The sequence below is a fragment of the Anomaloglossus baeobatrachus genome, chromosome 1 (assembly GCF_048569485.1).
Source record: "Anomaloglossus baeobatrachus isolate aAnoBae1 chromosome 1, aAnoBae1.hap1, whole genome shotgun sequence".
Lineage (NCBI taxonomy): Eukaryota > Metazoa > Chordata > Amphibia > Anura > Aromobatidae > Anomaloglossus > Anomaloglossus baeobatrachus.
Window position 1 is genome coordinate 158,194,980 of NC_134353.1, and position 18,617 is coordinate 158,213,596.

The following is an 18,617-nucleotide window of genomic DNA, read 5'->3' on the forward strand; positions in this document are numbered from 1 at the left end:
TTTCTGGATTTCCTTACTACTTCACAGATGATGTAATTGCTGTCAGTGCTCCAGTCGCAGGTATTCTCTTTATAGGCTATCCTTAAATTATGATCTGTTTAGGAGGCTAGAGGACTGGAGTTAAGAAACACTTGTCTAATACTCAGCAACCAACTAGAGAGCATTTACCAAACTGCCGTCATGTAATTCTAGCTGTAAAGGCAGCTTTACATGCAGCGACATCGCTAGTGATGTTGCTCGTGAAAGCACCCACCCCCGTTGTTTGTGCATCACGGGCAAATCGCTGCCTGTGGCGCACAATATTGCTAGTACCTGTCACACAAACTTACCTGCCTAACAACGTCGCTGTGGCCATCAAACTGCTTCTTTTCTAAGGGGGTGGTTCGTGCGGCATCACAGCGACGTCACACAGCAGGCGTCCAATAGAAGCAGAGGGGTGGAGAGCAGCCGAATGAAATTCACGCCCACCTCGTTGCCGGAGGACGCAGGTACGATGTTGTTCATCGTTCATGGGGTGTCACACGTAGTGATGTGTGCTGCCTCAGGAATGACGAACAACCTGCATCACGGTGGCTCAGTGGTTAGCACTGCAGTCTTGCAGCGCTGAGGTCCTGGGTTCAAATCCCACCAAGGACACTATCTGCAAGGAGTTTATATGCTCTCCTCATGTTTGCGTGGTTTTCCTCCGGGTACTCCGGTTTCCTCCCACACTCCAAAGACATACAGATAGGGACTCTAGATTGTGAGCCCCAATGGGGACAGTATTGCCAATGTATGTAAAGCGCTGTGGAATTAATAGCGCTATATAAATGAATAAAATTATTATTATTATTATCCTGCACCATCAACGATATTTGGGATTTGAACGACGTGTCAACGATCAACGATTAGGTGAGTATTTTTAATCGTTAGCGGTCGCTCGTACGTGTCACACGCAACAACATTGCTAACGAGGCCGGATGTGCGTCACAAATTCCGTGACCCCAACGACATCTCGTTAGCTATGTCATTGTGTGTAAAGCCCCCTTAATACTTTTAGGAGCCATCCATATGAGATGTCAATTTGGTAAAAAGCAGTGACAACTACTTGCATATTTTTCTAGTAACTTGCTGAACATTTGCAGAAGATATTGCAAAGAGTGAAATCAGCAGCATGTGCATTTTTCAGAATTAAAAGTTAAACTGCAGGTCAATTTCTGTGAATTTATTGCACCACATGTCATGTCAAATATAGGCTGAGTGTTGCAGATTTATCATAGCTGGAGATCACTGGTTTACGAGCACCAAGGATGTGAGCTACGAGTCTCCGTCCCATGTGCAAAGGCTATTCTTGCCCCTAAATAATTTTGCCATTACTACACAGCCCCTATGCTAGACATGTGGACAAAGTGTATGAAACAGACATAGTCCACTGCAACCCACTACAACTCACCTTCAACTACCCCTGAGGAAACCATCTAACCGATTAAAAATAGGAAAATTCTTTACAGAAACGTTTTGCTGCTCTCCTCTATATGAAAAGCATTCCTTTTTTTGGCTTAAAATATATGAATAACACACAATCCAAAATACATCCCCCAATTAAGAAATTAAGGATGAGATGGCTAAAAGAAAAGGCCCATCTTCATCATATATAGTTACATATTTTTTGTTATTTTTAGCAGAAAAATATTTAAATCAATCAAGGTATCTGTAGCCATATGTTAGGCTTAGTTATATAGATGTCATTCATTCCATTTCTCGTTCAGGCATGGGAGCATACAGACTGAATTAACCGAGTGTCAGATTTGGCCAACAAAGGTCACCAATGGATGATGGGCACCTCATGGTGTACAGTCTTACATGTAGTTTACTCAGGAATTATGTGTTTTTAATGTTTTTTTTTTTAATTTCCATCTTTAAGCCTTCATGCTCGTTGAGATTATAGGCTGTCTCTTTTGCCATATTGTATTGTGCCAGGTAATTCCTGACTTCTGATTTCCTTTCACTCATAGCATGCAGACAAACAACAGAAACACCTCACCTGAGCCTAGTTAGACAATAAGTCATGTTGGAGTTATTGTTCCTCCTTCCTAAAGTCCTTTTCTTCAATTAAATTTCTACAAGTGGCTAACTTCTTAAAGGGGTGGTCCGACACCTGAAATTAATTTTCTATCAATGTTTACTCCCTAACCACTTTTGTAATTATCTTTACTATACAATTCCCTACTCTTCTCCCATCTCTATCTAATCGCTAAATGTGTTGTTTTTTTTATCACACTCCCTGTGACCTTTGTTTGAGAGCAGTCTACAAGGTGACGTCACAGGAGGCTGGAGCTGCAGTCACTCCCCACAGTGTCTATCACTACTTGTGGAACATCACATCATGAGGGGGTAGTGCTGCAGATTATCACTAATTACTTGCATTGTCTCCCCCCTGAGGATGTCCTGGATCCTGGATGATGTGTGATGGACACTGTGTCCAGGGTTAGTGCAGCACCGGCATGTTCCTCATCTCTCTGCAGCTGCTTCGATTGCTTGTGTGAAAGATGTTAGCAGGGGGGGGGGGTGGATACAGTGAGTAACATCAGCACTGTCCCACAGCCACTGGCACCATCCACAAATGAAGCATCATCAGGAGGTGGCACTGGTGTCACTCACTACTTTTAGCACCACCCCTATATAATGTTTTATTTGAGAGTGGTGCTAGAGGCATTAAGACCCAGAACACCACTCCCCTGATAACTTTTCAAATAAGGGGGGGTGCTAGAGGCTGTGGACAGCGCTGGTGTCACTCACTGAATCTAACACCCCCTCCCATCAATGTCTTCACATAAGCAATGAAAGCGGCCACAGAAACCTGAATAGCATGCCAGTGCTTCACTTGGCCCAGCCACAGCATCCATCACCCATAATCAGGGATCCAAGACCTCCTCAAGGGGCAATGATGCAAGAAACTGGTAAGTATCTGCAGCGTTGTCACCTTGTGATCTCCTATTCCAGAAGCTGCAAAGAGTGACTACAGCCTCAGCCTCCTGTGATGTCACCCTCTCAAATGAAAGATCAATAGAAGTGAAGTAGAAAAAACACCTTTAGGGAGTAGATAGATAGGGAGAAGTGTAGGGAATTGTATAATAAAGAGAATTACAAAAGTGGTTAGGAGGTAAAGAGAGGTAGAAAATACATTTTAGCTGTTGGACCACCCCTTTAAAGTTATAAACTCATGCACAGTTGGCGAAGACAAATGTATCATATCTGTAGCCAATACACTATTCTGGATTTGTACATTAAAGCCTACTATCTCCTGATAAATCATTTTTCTGCAATATAAAAACAATAAAATACCTTGCAACATGTTGTTGTGCGTTTTCCACTCATATCCTCCCTTCTGCATGTTCTGATGGCCTCCTTCTGCCCAGCTGTCAATGACTTCTTGTATTGTGACCACGCTGTCTATATATAACAGAAACAATAGCTGTGGTCACCAGTAGTTATACTGCTCATGAAATAAAGTAGCAAGAAGGTGCCTGGCCATCGCATATGCTAGGTAGGTTGAAACCATCAATAGGAAAAATAAGGGTCAGGTGGAAAACAGTAAGTTTGAGGCATGACGGAATATAAGGGGTCATCAAGCTTAGGATATTATTTGTAACATACAATGTCAATGCCGATGCTCTGAATTTAGCTCCTATTCAGATTAAACCTCAGTGTCAGTTTAAACCATCATTATTTCTATATTTTGTCTTACACCCAATACCGGGTCCATAGGTAATTATAATATTTATAATTGGCACTAACCCAAGGCAAAGAGTTTTAGGATAAATTACAGCACCTCAACTTAGGGAAAAGTGTACTCTCTTATCGAAAACCTTCTCTGACATCCAAAACTGATTGTCAAAAAGAGAATAATTAATATTGTTATCATATCCAAAATGCCCCAAATGGGTGTAAATCTGCACACTGTGGAACCTATTAAATTTCTTGCATATCTGTCTGTTCTAAAACCAACCACTTACCATTTAATTTAGAGAAATGTTGCGTGCCCCAGTTATGCCCTCAGGCTTCCAAACACACGTCCGAAACGTGTTTTTCAGTCCTCAGGAAAGTATTTGTAAATCATGAGTAATGAGTCTGTCTGGATTTGTTGTCAGGATGTTTCCTAATTGCTTCTGGGCTTTAGGCAAAACATTTGGACAGTTATTCGTGCTCCCAGCTAAACCAGCAATATCTCTGCATTTTCTAGTCTCTTTTATCAGCAGACGATCATGTCTACTAGGTATATCAGGAATAATTATATAAAGGAAATCCGGGAAATAAAATCCCTCTGCTGCCATAGGCAAATTTAAATACTGATTTGGTTCTGGTATTTAGGTAACTGAGGGGAAAAAGAGAATTATGAGAACTATTTAACAAAATTTTGTGTAAAATGCATACATCACAAGAATGTCTAAAGTCCTTTACATTCTTAAGTGGAATCTGTGAGAGGGATATTATACCCTAAATTATATATATGTACATGTAGCTCTTTGAAAAACAAGTCCACCATTACCTGTACATGGCCAGTCCGTTCGCCCCTTACTGAGATATCAGTGTGTGAATTGATACGCAAATGAGGCTGTAGATTTGAAGCCTGTGTCATTCCAGCTCTATTCCACACCCAGTGCCACCTGCTTGACTCACTGCCATTATGCTCTGTCACTTGATGCAAAGAAGCTGTCAGTCAAGCAGGAGGAGGTGGCACTGGGTGTGGAATAGAGCTGGAATGACAGAGGCTTCAGATCTACAGCCTCATTTGCATATCAATTCAAAAGCTGATTTCTAAGTAACAAAGGAACGGACTGGCCATAGAAAGATATTACTGGACCTCTCTTTGCAAGAGCTTCATGCACTCATAAATAGCTTGAGGATTGAAATTATGCTGACAGAGTTCTTTAGGCATCAATTTCATTCTTGTCCTGTTATGTAAATGCCATATGCTACATAGGGCTCAGGTCAGGGAAGTAATACCTACAGTGTATTTGTAATTGGAAGAGGTCTTCTATGCATATAAGGTGCTTGATACTTCCCTATGGGTAAGCAGCTGGACTGAGGCCATGTGCACACATTGCTTTTTTATGTGTTTCTTTTCAGCACATAAAAAAATGCATGTTTTGGCAGGAAAAACGCAGCAGAAAAAACATGCATTTTCTATAGCGTTTTTTCATATGTATTTTTCCTGCTTCTTTTTGTGCTTCTTTTTTAGTCATGGTGATCACGGGTGTTCAGGCGCTGTACCTGAGCATTCACCGGCAAGTCTCTGGCTCATGTTACAGCCGGGACCCAGCTCTCACTGCCCAGAGCGGTGCCCACGCAGTTTAACACCCTAAATACTGCGATCAGTGCGATTGCAGAATTCAGGAGGATCACAGGGACCCAATCACTGCCATGGTAAACCTAGATCGTCACTATGATGATCCCGGGTTACTGAGCTACAGAGAGCCTCACACACCATGCTGTATGCACGTGTGAGGTGAAGTGCTGCGATATAATCCCCTGTAGTGATAAAGCATTGCAGGGGATTATAGAAACGCAGAAATAAATGCAGAAACAATTGACATGCTTCTTCTTTTTTCAGCAACAAAATCTGCAAGGAAAAAATAAGCAGCGTGTGCACAGCAAGTCAAGATTCTCATAGACTTTACTTTTTCATTGCTTTTATTGATTAAAATAAACAAGAAAAAAAGGAATCAAAAAGCAAAAAAAACGCCACTTGGGCACATAGCCTGATGTTATATTCTCTTTCCACCACTATAGTAAAAACATATAAGACTATTTCCAGTCTCTCTTCATTGTGTTCGAGTAGGACCTCCTATTGCTTTACCCTTATGTGGTGGAGTCATTGGGATTTACTATTATCGGCTGTTGCTGGACTCTTGCTTCATTTGCCTCGCTCACCCCTTCATGTGCTGTGGGTGTTCATCCCTTTTGTATACCATCTATTAGCACTAATCTGTCACTGGTTATATTTGTATTTATGTGTCCGTATTGTCTCTGTTTTCTTGTCTGAATTTAATATAATTTTGGACTAATAAAGAAAATACCTTTTAACCTTTAAACACTTTTTGTGCTTTTTTCCTGATTAAGTGTATTTGTACTTAATGTCTATTAATAGTGTGGAATAAGACTGGAAGGCAATTTTCTAACCATAGAGGTGGTCAGATTAGATAGAACTTGTAGGCATCCAAATATGACATGAAGACCTTCCTGTACAACACCATAGTATATCATATTGTTCATTATATTCTTAGCTTGGGTCAGTAAGTTCACATTGGTCGGGGTCACATCCCATGCACCTCAACTGATCACCTGATTGAAGGGATGCAAGAAGCTGTGCTATGGCCTCTTGATTGTTTATCAGGCACATCTTAATATATTTGGTAAAGGCTTTGTCTGGTGCTTGAACTCTTCATAGCTCAGTCCCATTCAAATGAATGGCACTTAGCTCAGCTAGAAGGCACAACCACTAAACAAAATCATGGAGCTGTTCATGGTAAACAATGAAAAGGATCTTGTTGGAATAATATGGCCACTTTCATCAGATAGTGAGGGTGATACAATTCAGATCCCTGGCAATCTATAATGATCTAATATTCTCAAGATAGATTATCATTATATAAATCCAAGAAAATCCCTTTATACAATTATTAAATGAATAGTTCTACTGAAAGACCACAACATTTCTTCTATGAAAAGAGATATAGGAATTTAGAAAATATGGCAACCCTTAATTTTGCTTAGTAGCCGAGTGAACTCCTCCAAATTGTGTAACGTGAAAAACTTCATTAGCATATTCTAATAATATTCAATTGTTATAAAAATATATTATGTAGGAATAATCAATAAAATTAATGTGTGCTTGGGTATCTAGAAGACCGCCTCTATGGCCTCTATTCCTACACTTGTCATGACGGTTTGTATAGTTTTCATATTTTTGATATTCAATTTTCATCATTCATAAGTCATGACCTACGAAAGTCTAGTTCAATTGGTGGGAAACCAAGCCTCCTTGACACCCATAAGTGACTTTCTAGCCACCTCGGCTTCATCTCAAAATGGGTGAACAAAAATCATAACAACAGAGAACACAAGGACAAATGTTTCCCAGTGTTTTTATTTTTAATTTCTAGAGACAAACTAATTTTTAAGTCGCATGCCTTTAATATTTTCCATTTTTAATTTATACATTATATTATAGTTAGTCTGAATGCTCATGTTTTACAGATAATAGATTTTGGCAACTTTCAATAAGTAAGATACTAATCTTAAAAAATATTAGACAGCAGGTTATGTCCACTTGTAACAGTATAACCGTAAAGGGAGATCAATCCACTGGTGACATGTAACATGACCATAAGTTATCCCCGAGTGAACTTATTAATATTAGCTCTTACATTGGTCCTTTACAGTACATAGCAAGGAGAAAGTTGCAATAATGAAAGACATTATAATGTCAGTAGTGGTTAGTACCTTGAATTTTGCAGACTGTGAAAAATATTCAATGTTTGGGTGTTGCCTTGCTCCTCTCATCTTCTGCCGTCAACCTCAGTCTTTGTTGAACTTCTTTTTATAAACCAAGATCAGGATGACAAACTTCCTTAAATTATGACATCCAAGCCCCACTCTAGGGATCATCCAGTAATGCCACCCATACCCTACATTTGGTGGAGTTTACATAACCGTTCGCTCTGATCACAAGATTGGAACTATTGGCAAGGATGGGATAAGCATCAATAATTATCCCTGCTAAAAGTCAATACATATGAGATTAATATCAGCCAACCTACCAAGTTTCGACAAGACCAGACAGCAATCTAATGTGAATAAACACCTGCTGACTCTCTCCGAATGTCAGGGAAGAAAAGGATCAGATAGATGGATTTTAACTTGCCAGATCCTTTTGTTCTCTTACTGTCACGCTAGGTACAGGGAAGTACCAAGCGCTTGGCAAAAGGGAAAGGAAACCTTGTGTATAGGGAGAGGGAGGATTGTGACCCCTGACTGAAACTACCACTGGTCCCTAGGGTCCCTCACCACCCAATATAGGTTCTGTAGTTATGTGCCGAGCCAGATACCTGACCCTACGTATCCCCAGTGCTGGGCCCTAAATAGGGAACGGATGGGATGAGCTCTTCGTCTACCCCACTAAACAACTATAGAAGACACAAGAGAGACACATGGGGAGAAGCATGAACTACTTATTATTAGATGACTCAGGTAGAAGTTCAGCAGATAGTTCAGCAACGATACCACATAGGAGTACAAACCATCTGCATGCAACCTCGGCTTGAAGGAACTGAAAATATCACCAACACAGTCTAAAATAAAGAAGGGGTATTTAAACACCAAGGGAATACTAACAATCAGCAGCTGGGTGGAAGCCAAGCTCCTACTAAGTACAAAAGAGATAGAGATGAATCCAGCAGGAGAGCTACCTATACCAATGAATACTGACAGCAGGAACAATGGAAAGTCAGGGAGCATTCTCTGCAGCCAGATCCTGTGACCTTCTATGGCCAGAAACCACATGACTGTCTGTCACACGTGACACACCCATGACATTTGACCTCTTTCCTTACTGATAAAAGCTACTGTATATGAAAGTTTGGAAGGAATAGCTGTTTGCCGTACCAGAGTATGACTGGTCTAAAATTATTTAATATTTCAGTGCAATGAATTGTGTTGGGAAGAAATTACAGATGAGGAATACAAGGAGCCATGACGCTTACTAAATTATACAGCACAGATTTGATGGCATTGTAATATATTGAATATATTAGAAACCAGTCAAGGTAATATATTAAATATATGAGAAACCAGTCAAAGTAACGAAACCAAACACAAGGGCAAGGCTATGGAATGTAAATTATGTATTGATATTTCATTTATTCAAAGTGCACATCAATGGGGATTCGATATGGTTGATTTTCTTTCTATATTTCCAGCACTAAGTAAAAACCCCAAACACCCACTCTCATCACTGACATTACATGAGACGTGAAGACTCCCAATAATCCAAAATACTGTGTTATGACATGTTCATGGCAGGTGAATCTAACACAGGGTAGGAGCAAAAAAATGTGTCTCCTGAAGACTTTTGCTTTATATAGAGATGCCTGTAAGCTTGTCAATAAGCTCAGTTTAAGTGAGGTTTAGAAAGATTTATTGTCTGTTCAATAGATCTGTTTGAGCTTCCCAAGTGACCTTGAGAACGTTTAAAGCGCTGCTAGTTGGACGCCAAGGATTTTGCTTGAGAAAATTATATTTCCTATGGCTAACACTAAAACATCCATACGTCTTTTAAAGAGCAGCTGTGTAGCAATAAATGCCCACATACAAGGGTCATTTCCTGACAGTAGCTCTGTGGTGAGCTGAGTGGAGCACCGTGACTAAACTGTAATAGTATGCTACATATACCATTACCAGGATTACTTTAAAGAGACACCATACCTAGAAATGAATAAGATGAAACAACAAAGACATTTACCTGTGTCTTACTTAGCACAACAGTCAAAACATACGGCCATGTCAACCACGTAGTCCTACAGAAGTCATTTTTTTCCTGTTCTTCTCCATCTTCAACTGACAACCACTTGGGGATGCTGTCCTTCACCAAATTATTAAGGTTCACTCTAGCATGGTAGCAACCAAGGAACCCAGTGCGATGAGTCCATTTTCCAATTAATCCAAATAGATAGTGAAAAATCTCACTGACTTTATCAGGACAACTTTATTGGCATTCTATTGGACTTCCATGATAACTGTGCTGCATATTGCATTATTCTATCTGATAAAAATACCATGAAGTTCTAAAGAAATCTCTGAACACCAGTGGAAATAGCCCCAACTTGCTACATTTTAGTTGTAGACAAAATAGTTTGGGGTGGTTCTTGCTGCAAGATACTACCTCCTAGGCAAAGACTATGCAGCCTAGAGCTGGTCATACACTGGTTTGTTCATCAGTTACTCTTCCCAAGCCCTCCCATACACATTCATTCTCAGCATGGCCTCAATGTTCTGCATTTTCAATACAGCTAATATTGAAGATTGTCTTCCTTAAAGAGGTTGTTTTAAGCATTGAAATTATTAATAGGGTAAGTGATAACTTATTGATCACTAAGATTCCAACAGTGGAGACCTCCTACTAATCCGGAAAATGGTTCTCTGCAGAGCCCCATTTTGAAGACCGGTGAAATTTTGTAACAGTCGTACTACCACCATTTAATAAGTTATTCCCTATCCAATCAAAAAGGAATAAGTTATATAACAGTTATTTAAGATCTAAAAGACCAAGCATGAGTAATCTTAATATTCCCAATCCTTTTTTCTACAACGCATTAAATGGTTTACCAGTCCCACCAACATGGGCAAGTTTATCTCAAATTATTTTATAGCCATGTATGTTTTTTACATTCACAAAAAGAGAGGTTTGTCTGGCACCAGAAACCTATCACACACCTAGCTCCACTTTAAGCATTACAAAACACAGTCCATATGATATCGGACACCAAAAGCTGGGCAATGATCGATTTAGCAGTGAGCTCAACAATCAATATCCAGCAGAAATAAAAAAATAATTGGTGGCACTCACCCTTCATAAAAAAACTTTCTTTAATTCATCTAACAATTAAAATCACAGGAGGGAGGTGCGGGCGATGTATAGGATGACTTTGCGCGAAACGGGCACTGTCGTCTCACACGTCTCCCGCATCGCCCTCCTGTGATTTTATTTGTTGTATTAAATAATGAAATTATGAAGATTTTTTATGAAGGGTGAGTTCCACCAGTTTTTTCTTCTTTCTGCTGGATATGGTATGTTTCTTACCTTTGAAAAACGTTTTGTTCCTCATACTCAAGAAACATGAAAGTGATGTTAAAAGGACGGTTCTTCAAAAAACCATAAAAGTTAACTCCTTGAATAAACAATATTTTTTCCTTATACATTTTATTGTCCTTTTCCCTCTTTCGGGGAGGGCAGCATTTCGAAAGCAGCACCCGGTTGCCCAAGAGGCAGTGATAGGTAATTGCTGTGTATGACTTTTCCACACCTGTTGCTGCTTGGCTGTGACATCAAACTACAAAACTGCTTCCCACAGGTTCCTCAAGTAAGCACATTGACATGACCTTACTAACATTATTAAATATTTGAAGGCAGTAATATGCCAGCCATGGTGTACTGAAAAGAGTGGTGCAGTTGGCAAAAGCAGAATGGTTTCTAAATATTTTATCACGACTGCAAAAAGCTTACAGTGTTAATGATTTCTGCATCAATGTCATCACCGTAGGAAGTCTAGACGGTTTGATCTTTATTCTTTATGTCAGAACCTGCCGCATCTCGTTTCACATGTAGCAGGGCCCAGGCCTTTAAAAGAAATGTGTGCTGGGCTATGTGTTAGTGAAATGCATGCTGTGATTTAGTGTGGCAGATTCATCAAAATGACTTTGACTGTGAGGCCTGACGGATGTCAGGCCTTCATTTCAGAACGCACTCACTATGCAATGATATTAGCTCTGCCACTGATTTGTACATTAATATGTTACCCAAAATGAGAGTCTGTTAAATAGCATCACATTATGCTGCTTTTTAAACAGTGATATCGGAGCATGCAGAGATAAAAGGGGTGCACAGAGCAAGCAGGCTTTATTTGGTAGAAATATTGGATTTCATGGCCGGAAAAGGATCTTGCCGTCTTTAGAATATGTATTTGACCCATTTTTATGGCAAATGACCCTTTTCAGTTTCCTATGGATAAATCTGAATGTGTTTGCTCCCCATACAAATGCAATAGCTGACAAATTAAAGTGATATTAGGAGGTAGTGTAGGAGCTCTGTAAATCCCAGTGCTACAAGATTATGGATTCCAGTAGCAAGAAGTCATTTTAAAAGAATTTGTCCTTGTCCTTCCTGAGATACATCACAGATACAGCACTGGCTGGAATGATAAAAATGTGAACATAGAGAACCCTAAGGCTCAGTTCTTACAAGCCCCAGAAGACCCATTCTCCATTGTGTAATTCATATACAAAAACATTGATAGATCTCAAAGACAAAAACAAGGAAAGGTTTTCTCCAACGTTTTACTCTCTATGGGGACTTTGAAGAACTCTTTTAATTTTGCCACCCAATCTGCATAGGTAATCATAAATGAGTATACTATGGTCTCCTATTATTCATCTCCCTCCTGTCAGAGAAAAAAAACGGGAAGAGTTTCTCTAACCTTTCTACTATCATTGGTGATTATGATGAACATCGGTCATCCAAGTCTTAAAAACAAGAGCTAAGGAAGGTTTTTTTTAGAACCTTTCTACTGTTAGTGAGACTATAAAGAACTCACATTGGTCATCCGAGTTTAAGAAACGAGAGCTAACAAAGGTATTTATATAACCTTTCTTTTGTTAGTGGGACTATGAAAAACCTACATTAGGATCCGAGTCTCAGAAACGAGAGCCAACGAAGGTATTAATATAACCTTTCTACTGTTAGCGGGACCATGAAGAACTCACATTGGTCATTCGAGTCTCAGAAACGAGAGCCAACGAAGGTATTTATATAACCTTTCTACTGTTAGTGGGGCTATGAAGAACTCACATTGGTCATCAGTCTCAGAGAAGAGAGCAATGGAAGATGTTCTCTAACCTTTCTATTGATAATGAAGGCACATTTTGTCATCCACTTCACGCAACCTGTATAAGTTAGCATGAATGAGTATATCATAATCTACTCTTATTTATTTCCCATCTCTCAAAGAACAAAAAAAGAACAAGACAAGGGTTTCTCTAACCTTTCCACTGTCAGTGGAGACTATGCATAACTCACATCGGTCTTCTGAGTCTCAGAAAGGAAAGTTTTTGCTAATCTTTCTACTGTTAGTGGGGACTATGAAGAGCTTACATTGGTCTTCTGAGTCTCAGAGAAAAGTGTAAAGGAAGGTGTTCTCTAATATTTCTACTCATATTTCATACAGAGAAGAACTCACTTTGGTCATTCGGGTCACTTAGACTGTATAAAGTAAGTATAAATAAGTAAGTACACACACCTTTTTTTCTCATTTCTCATATATCTCCCTCTTCTCAGAGAAGAGAACAAGAGTAGGGTTTTTTTCTAACCTTTCTACTGTCAGTAGGGACTATAAAGAAGTCACAATGGTCATCCCAGTCTCAGAGAAGAGAGCAAAGGAAGGTGCTCTCTAACCTTTCTACTGTTATTGGGGACCATGAAGAACTCCCTTTGGTCATCTGGGTCATTCAAACCGTATAAGTAACTATAAATAAAGATATACTTTATCTGTTCTCCTCTAATATATCACCCTCTACTCAGAGAAGTAAAAAGTGAAAGATGTTCTCTAACCTTTCTTCTGTCAGTGCGGAAAACTCACTTCATTTGGGTCACCCAACTTGTATAAGTAACTATAAATAAGTATATATGTACACTTTTCTGTTCTCCACCATTGTGTATCTCCCTCTCCTCAATATGCCTGCCACCTGTGTGCCTGCTTTACCATAATCATATCTACTACTTTAATTTATACAAATGAATTAATCATTCCTACACATACTATAAGTAAAAATGTCCCCAACACAGTGCAGTTAGACCTTGTTGTTGTGTTTTCTTCACTCTTAGCTTGTATGCTGGAAAAATTTTATCTGTTTTAATTAATCTTTATTTAAAAGTTTTTCATACATACAAAACCTATACAAAACACCCATGCAAATAAGAACAAAGTCATATGGTCATATAGCCTTGTAACTTTCTCATATTCTTCTTTGTCCACCACAATTGACATTAAATGAGCTATCATTATTTCAATTACCGGTATTTTATTATGATAAATGCCCCTCATCACTTCAAGACCAAAAGTTCCTGCTATACACGCTAAATATGTCCATAGGTTTAAATTGTCTGATGGAGACTTAAAGATTATACTTTTGGCATTCATTTGTAAGTTTACTGCAAAATAAATAGTTAAAGACTAGAGGAGTAGATTATGCTGTTTAATTCTGCAGAGTAGAAAAAATAACATATAACTGACAGGTACCTTGTGTGAAGGATTCGTGATGAGCTTCAATATCGTTCCATGACGTTAGACATTTGTCACAACCTCTGCTTAAGGTTTACAGATGTAGCATTGTATGCAAGTGTAACAATGTAGCTTGGTGTGGCTATGATTTATGCATAAACTAGCTGCAGTACCCGGCATTACCCGGGATAGTAACTAAGTGTCTCTTTGTCTCTATCCCACTCTCCCTCTCTGTCTGTCTCCTTCTCTGTCTCTCTCTGTCTGTCCCTGTCTGTCTCTCTCCCTGTCTCTCTCTTGGTCTCTATCTCTCTATCTCTCTCTGTCTGTCTGTCTCTCTCTAGCCATCTCTCTGTATCTTTGTCTCTTTGTCTATCCGTCTCTCTCTCTGTCTCACTGGTTTTCTCTCTCTGTCTCTCTCCCTGTCTGTCTCTCCCTGTCTGCCTCTCTCTCTGTCTCTCTCTGTCTCACTCTCTGATTTTCTCTGCCTCTCTCTCTGTCTCTCTCGATCCGTCTCTCTTTGTTTCTCTCTCTATCCATCTCTCTCTGTGTTTCTGTCAGTCTCTGTCTCTCTGTCAGTCTCTCTCTCTGTCTCTCTCCATGTCTGCCTCTCTCTGTCTCTCTATCTATCCATCTGTCTCTGTCTCTTTGTCTGTCTCTCTTTCTCTGTCTCTGTCTGCCTCTCTCTCTGTCTCTCTTTGTCTGTCTCTATCTCCCTGACTGTCTGTTTCTCTCTATGTCTGTCTGTCTCTCTCGCCATCAAAATCATTATAACTGACATATAATCTGTTTTATACTAAGAATGTCCTTCGTTGCCAATAGCAACCAATCACAGCTCCTATTAATGACTTGTAGCTCTCAGCTCCATTGACTTTAATGTAAGCAGGTTTTTGGTGAATAACTGTAAAGTGAGGGGTTAAGTTTTCCCTTCAAAACATAGTCTATGATGTTCCTAAAAAAAAATGAGCCATCTGTGCAAAATTTCGGAATTATAAATGCGACAGTGCGGATTCACCAGCGGACACACACACACACACACACACACACACACACACACACACACACACACATACACACATACCCTCAGCTTTATATACTAGATGAGCTACACATTTACTTTTCACTAACTTTAATGCACTTTGCTATAGAAAGGCAACACAATGCAAATACTCTAATACCGCAGAGTAAGCTACACTAGACGTGCCTGTGTATCATGGGTCAATTAAAGGGGTTGTGTGTTACTTGGACAACTCCTTCTCATTCCTCTTGCTCACCTCCCATAAAAATAAAAAAGCCTATACTCCCCTATGGTGCGGCCGCGGTTCCAGCGATGTCTGAAGCCGCGTTCCCAGGGCCTACTTGACATTGTTATGACACGCGAACCCCATGACTAATCAATGCCCGGCATCTGTCTTCCCTTCTTTGGACATTTGAGCAGGATGTGAGTGCTGCGTGACTTGCTGCTCAGGAAGCCAGCGCTGATTGGTCACATAGCTCACATGTCATAACAATCTCAAGTGGGTCCCGGGAACGCAGCTTCAGACATAGCTGGAACCACAGCCACACCGGATTTGAGTATAGGCATATTTATTTATACGGGGCGAACAAGGGGAATGAGAAGAGGTTGACCAAGTAGTGGTCAACCCCTTTAAAGAGTATTTCTTCTGTCGATCTAGAGCTTTTTCGTGCGTATACTTCAAAAGGAGAAAAAACATGATGTGAACAGTGACTTAGACCCATGTGAACGTTTGATAAATATGAGGATTACAACAAACAATACACATTGGACAAAAAGGATATAAAGATATTTGTGCTAAACAATGAAATATAATATTCATTAAATGAGAATAATCCAATTACTTGTATGGACATACGTCCGAGTATAAATCCTGCTCAGCTGCAGCTGCACCTCTTCTATTACACTTGAGATATGATTTATCTTCTGTTTATCTTCTGCTCCAGATTTCCAAAATTATAGTTTTGTAACAAAATGTTTTTGAAAGCAACCTTTAAAACGTTATAAGGGCTCATTTAAGAACCTATAAATCTTCTGTCCTCTAAAAGATTTCTACTACACCTTCTCTCCGCTCAGCCTGACCCTCTTTTCCCACAACAGCAGGTGCTGGTTTCCAGCAAATGAGAAACTTTCCACCATGACAGTGCTGTAAATAGCAGATGCCTCCTATTCACAGTCAATACACTCTCACTTCCAGTATTCTGAAAGGAGGTAAAGTGTAGCCCTCGAGGAAGCTTTCAATAAAACCACATTTCTTATTCTATCACCGCTATGTTACACAAACATAATGACAGGAAAATAAAGGTTCTTCTTATTATCACCCTTATTATCACCCACAGTCCGCCTTCCTCCACACAGACACTTTCCTCAGCTAATTCAGTTTAGTGAATATAACACATACCTCAATGTCAACTATTATAGTTCACTTCATTCTAAGACATTGTTGTCACCAGAACAGTCGGATAATGAATTATTCAGTCTGTAACGTGGCAATATTAGCCAAATGTTTATAATTACATTACAATGTATCGGTAATTAAAAAAAGCATGCATGGTACGCGCTAATTATTCATTGTGCATGTTCAATGTCATACGCGGCTCGCTGGAACATCTGGCCAATGTTACACTGGGAACTGCTACTGGACATTTTCCCTTTAGATTTCATTAATAGTTACACTTTGAGTGAACCTATAATACAATACCTTTCCAGGATTTAACCTATATCTTCCTAGAATTTTTAAGTCTCGTCCAGTTCTATAACTAAATAAAATTATTATTATTATTATTATTATTATTATTATTATTATTATTATTATTATTATTGTCGTTATTATTATTATTATTATTATTATTATTAATAATAAAAATGTCCAGTTTAGTAAATCCATTTTCATATATCCTATAAGGCAGGGCTGGGCAAAGTGCAGTCTGCGGTACACATCCAGCCCTCTGGCGATAGAGACTGCTGAAAAACAGTGGATGGCAGGCCAGACTATGCACTCCACCACCTGGCTACCTGCTGCCTTATGTTAAGATGCGGATAACAGTGAACACATTGGTGGTGGAAGGCTGCCGGCCCCTTCTTCCACCAGTCAGCATATGAGTCAATTGTGTGGAGGGTCAATGCAGTAGGGTGGTGAGAGAGATGAGTATGTGGTGATTTTTGTATGTATGAACTCATACTGTATGTAGGGGTCTATGTGAGGTTCATATACACTGTGTGCAGAATTATTAGGCAAGTTGTATTTTAGAGGATTTTTTTTATTATTGATCAGCAACTATGTTCTCAATCAACGCAAAAGACTCAGAAATATCAAAGCTTAATATTTTTGGACGTTGGAGTGGGGTTTTTTTTAGATTTGGCTATCTTAGGAGGATATCTGTTTGTGCAGGTCACTATTACTGTGCAGAATTATTAGGCACCTTAATAAAAACCAAATATATTCCCATCTCACTTGTTGATTTTCACCAGGTAAACCACTATAACTGCACAAAATTTAGAAACAAACATTTCTGACATGCAAAAACAAAACCTGAAAAAATTATTGACCAATGTAGCCACCTTCCTTTATGATGACACTCAACAGCCAACCATCCATAGATTCTGTCAGTTGCTTGATCTTTTTACGATCAACATTGCATGCAGCAGCCACCACAGCCTCCCAGACACTGTTCCGAGAGGTGTACTGTTTTCCCTCCCTGTAGATCTCACATTTTATGAGGAACCACAGGTTCTCTATGGGGTTCAGATCAGGTGAACAAGGGGGCCATGTCATTATTTTTCATCTTTTAGACCTTTACTGGCCAATCACGCTGTGGAGTAGTTGGATGCATGTGATGGAGCATTGTCCTGCATGAAAATCATGTTTTTCGTGAACGATACCGACTTCTCCCTGTACTACTGCTTGAAGAAGTTGTCTTCCAGAAACTGGTAGTAGGTCTGGGAATTGAGCTTCACTCCATCTTCAACCCGAAAAGGTCCCACAAGTTAATCTTTGATGATACCAGCCCATACCAGTACCCCACTTCCACCTTGCTGGCGTCTGAGTTGGAGTGGAGCTCTCTGCCCTTTACTGATCCAGCCTCTGGCCCATCCATCTGGCCCATCAAGAGTCACTCTCATTTCATCAGTCCATAAAACCTTTGAAAAATCAGTCTTAAGATATTTCTTGGCCCAGTCTTGACGTTTTATGTTATGTTTCTTGTTCAAAGGTGGTCGTTTTTCAGCCTTCCTTACCTTGGCCATGTCCCTGAGTCTGGCACACCTTGTGCTTTTTGATACACCAGCCAGTAACATTGCAGTTCTGAAATATGGCCAAACTGGTGGCAAATGACAACTTGATTTTCCTCAATTCATGGGCAGTTATTTTGCGCCTTTTTTGCCCAACACGCTTCTTGCAACCCTGTTGGCTATTTGCCATGAAATGTTTTATTGTTCGGTGATCACGCTTCAAAAGTTTGACAATTTCAAGACTGCTGCATCCCTCTGCAAAACATCTCACAATTTTGGACTTTTCAGAGCCCGTCAAATCTCTCTTCTGTCCCATTTTGCCAAAGGAAAGGAAGTTGCCA

General features: G+C 39.7%; 1 protein-coding gene across 16 annotated transcripts in view; it reads right to left on the bottom strand.

The window, feature by feature from the left end:
- Positions 1-18,617, bottom strand: part of TENM3 (teneurin transmembrane protein 3) — a 1,857,795-nt gene that overhangs the window by 979,065 nt on the left and 860,113 nt on the right. For 14 of the 16 annotated variants that reach the window (XM_075347170.1, XM_075347173.1, XM_075347163.1 and 11 more), the window contains exon 5: positions 3,325-3,432. The exons of the other annotated variants lie outside the window; for them this stretch is intronic. In XM_075347170.1, the coding sequence (XP_075203285.1) occupies positions 3,325-3,432 (108 nt within the window). The remainder of the gene's footprint in view (positions 1-3,324; positions 3,433-18,617) is intronic. 16 annotated transcript variants of the gene reach the window in all.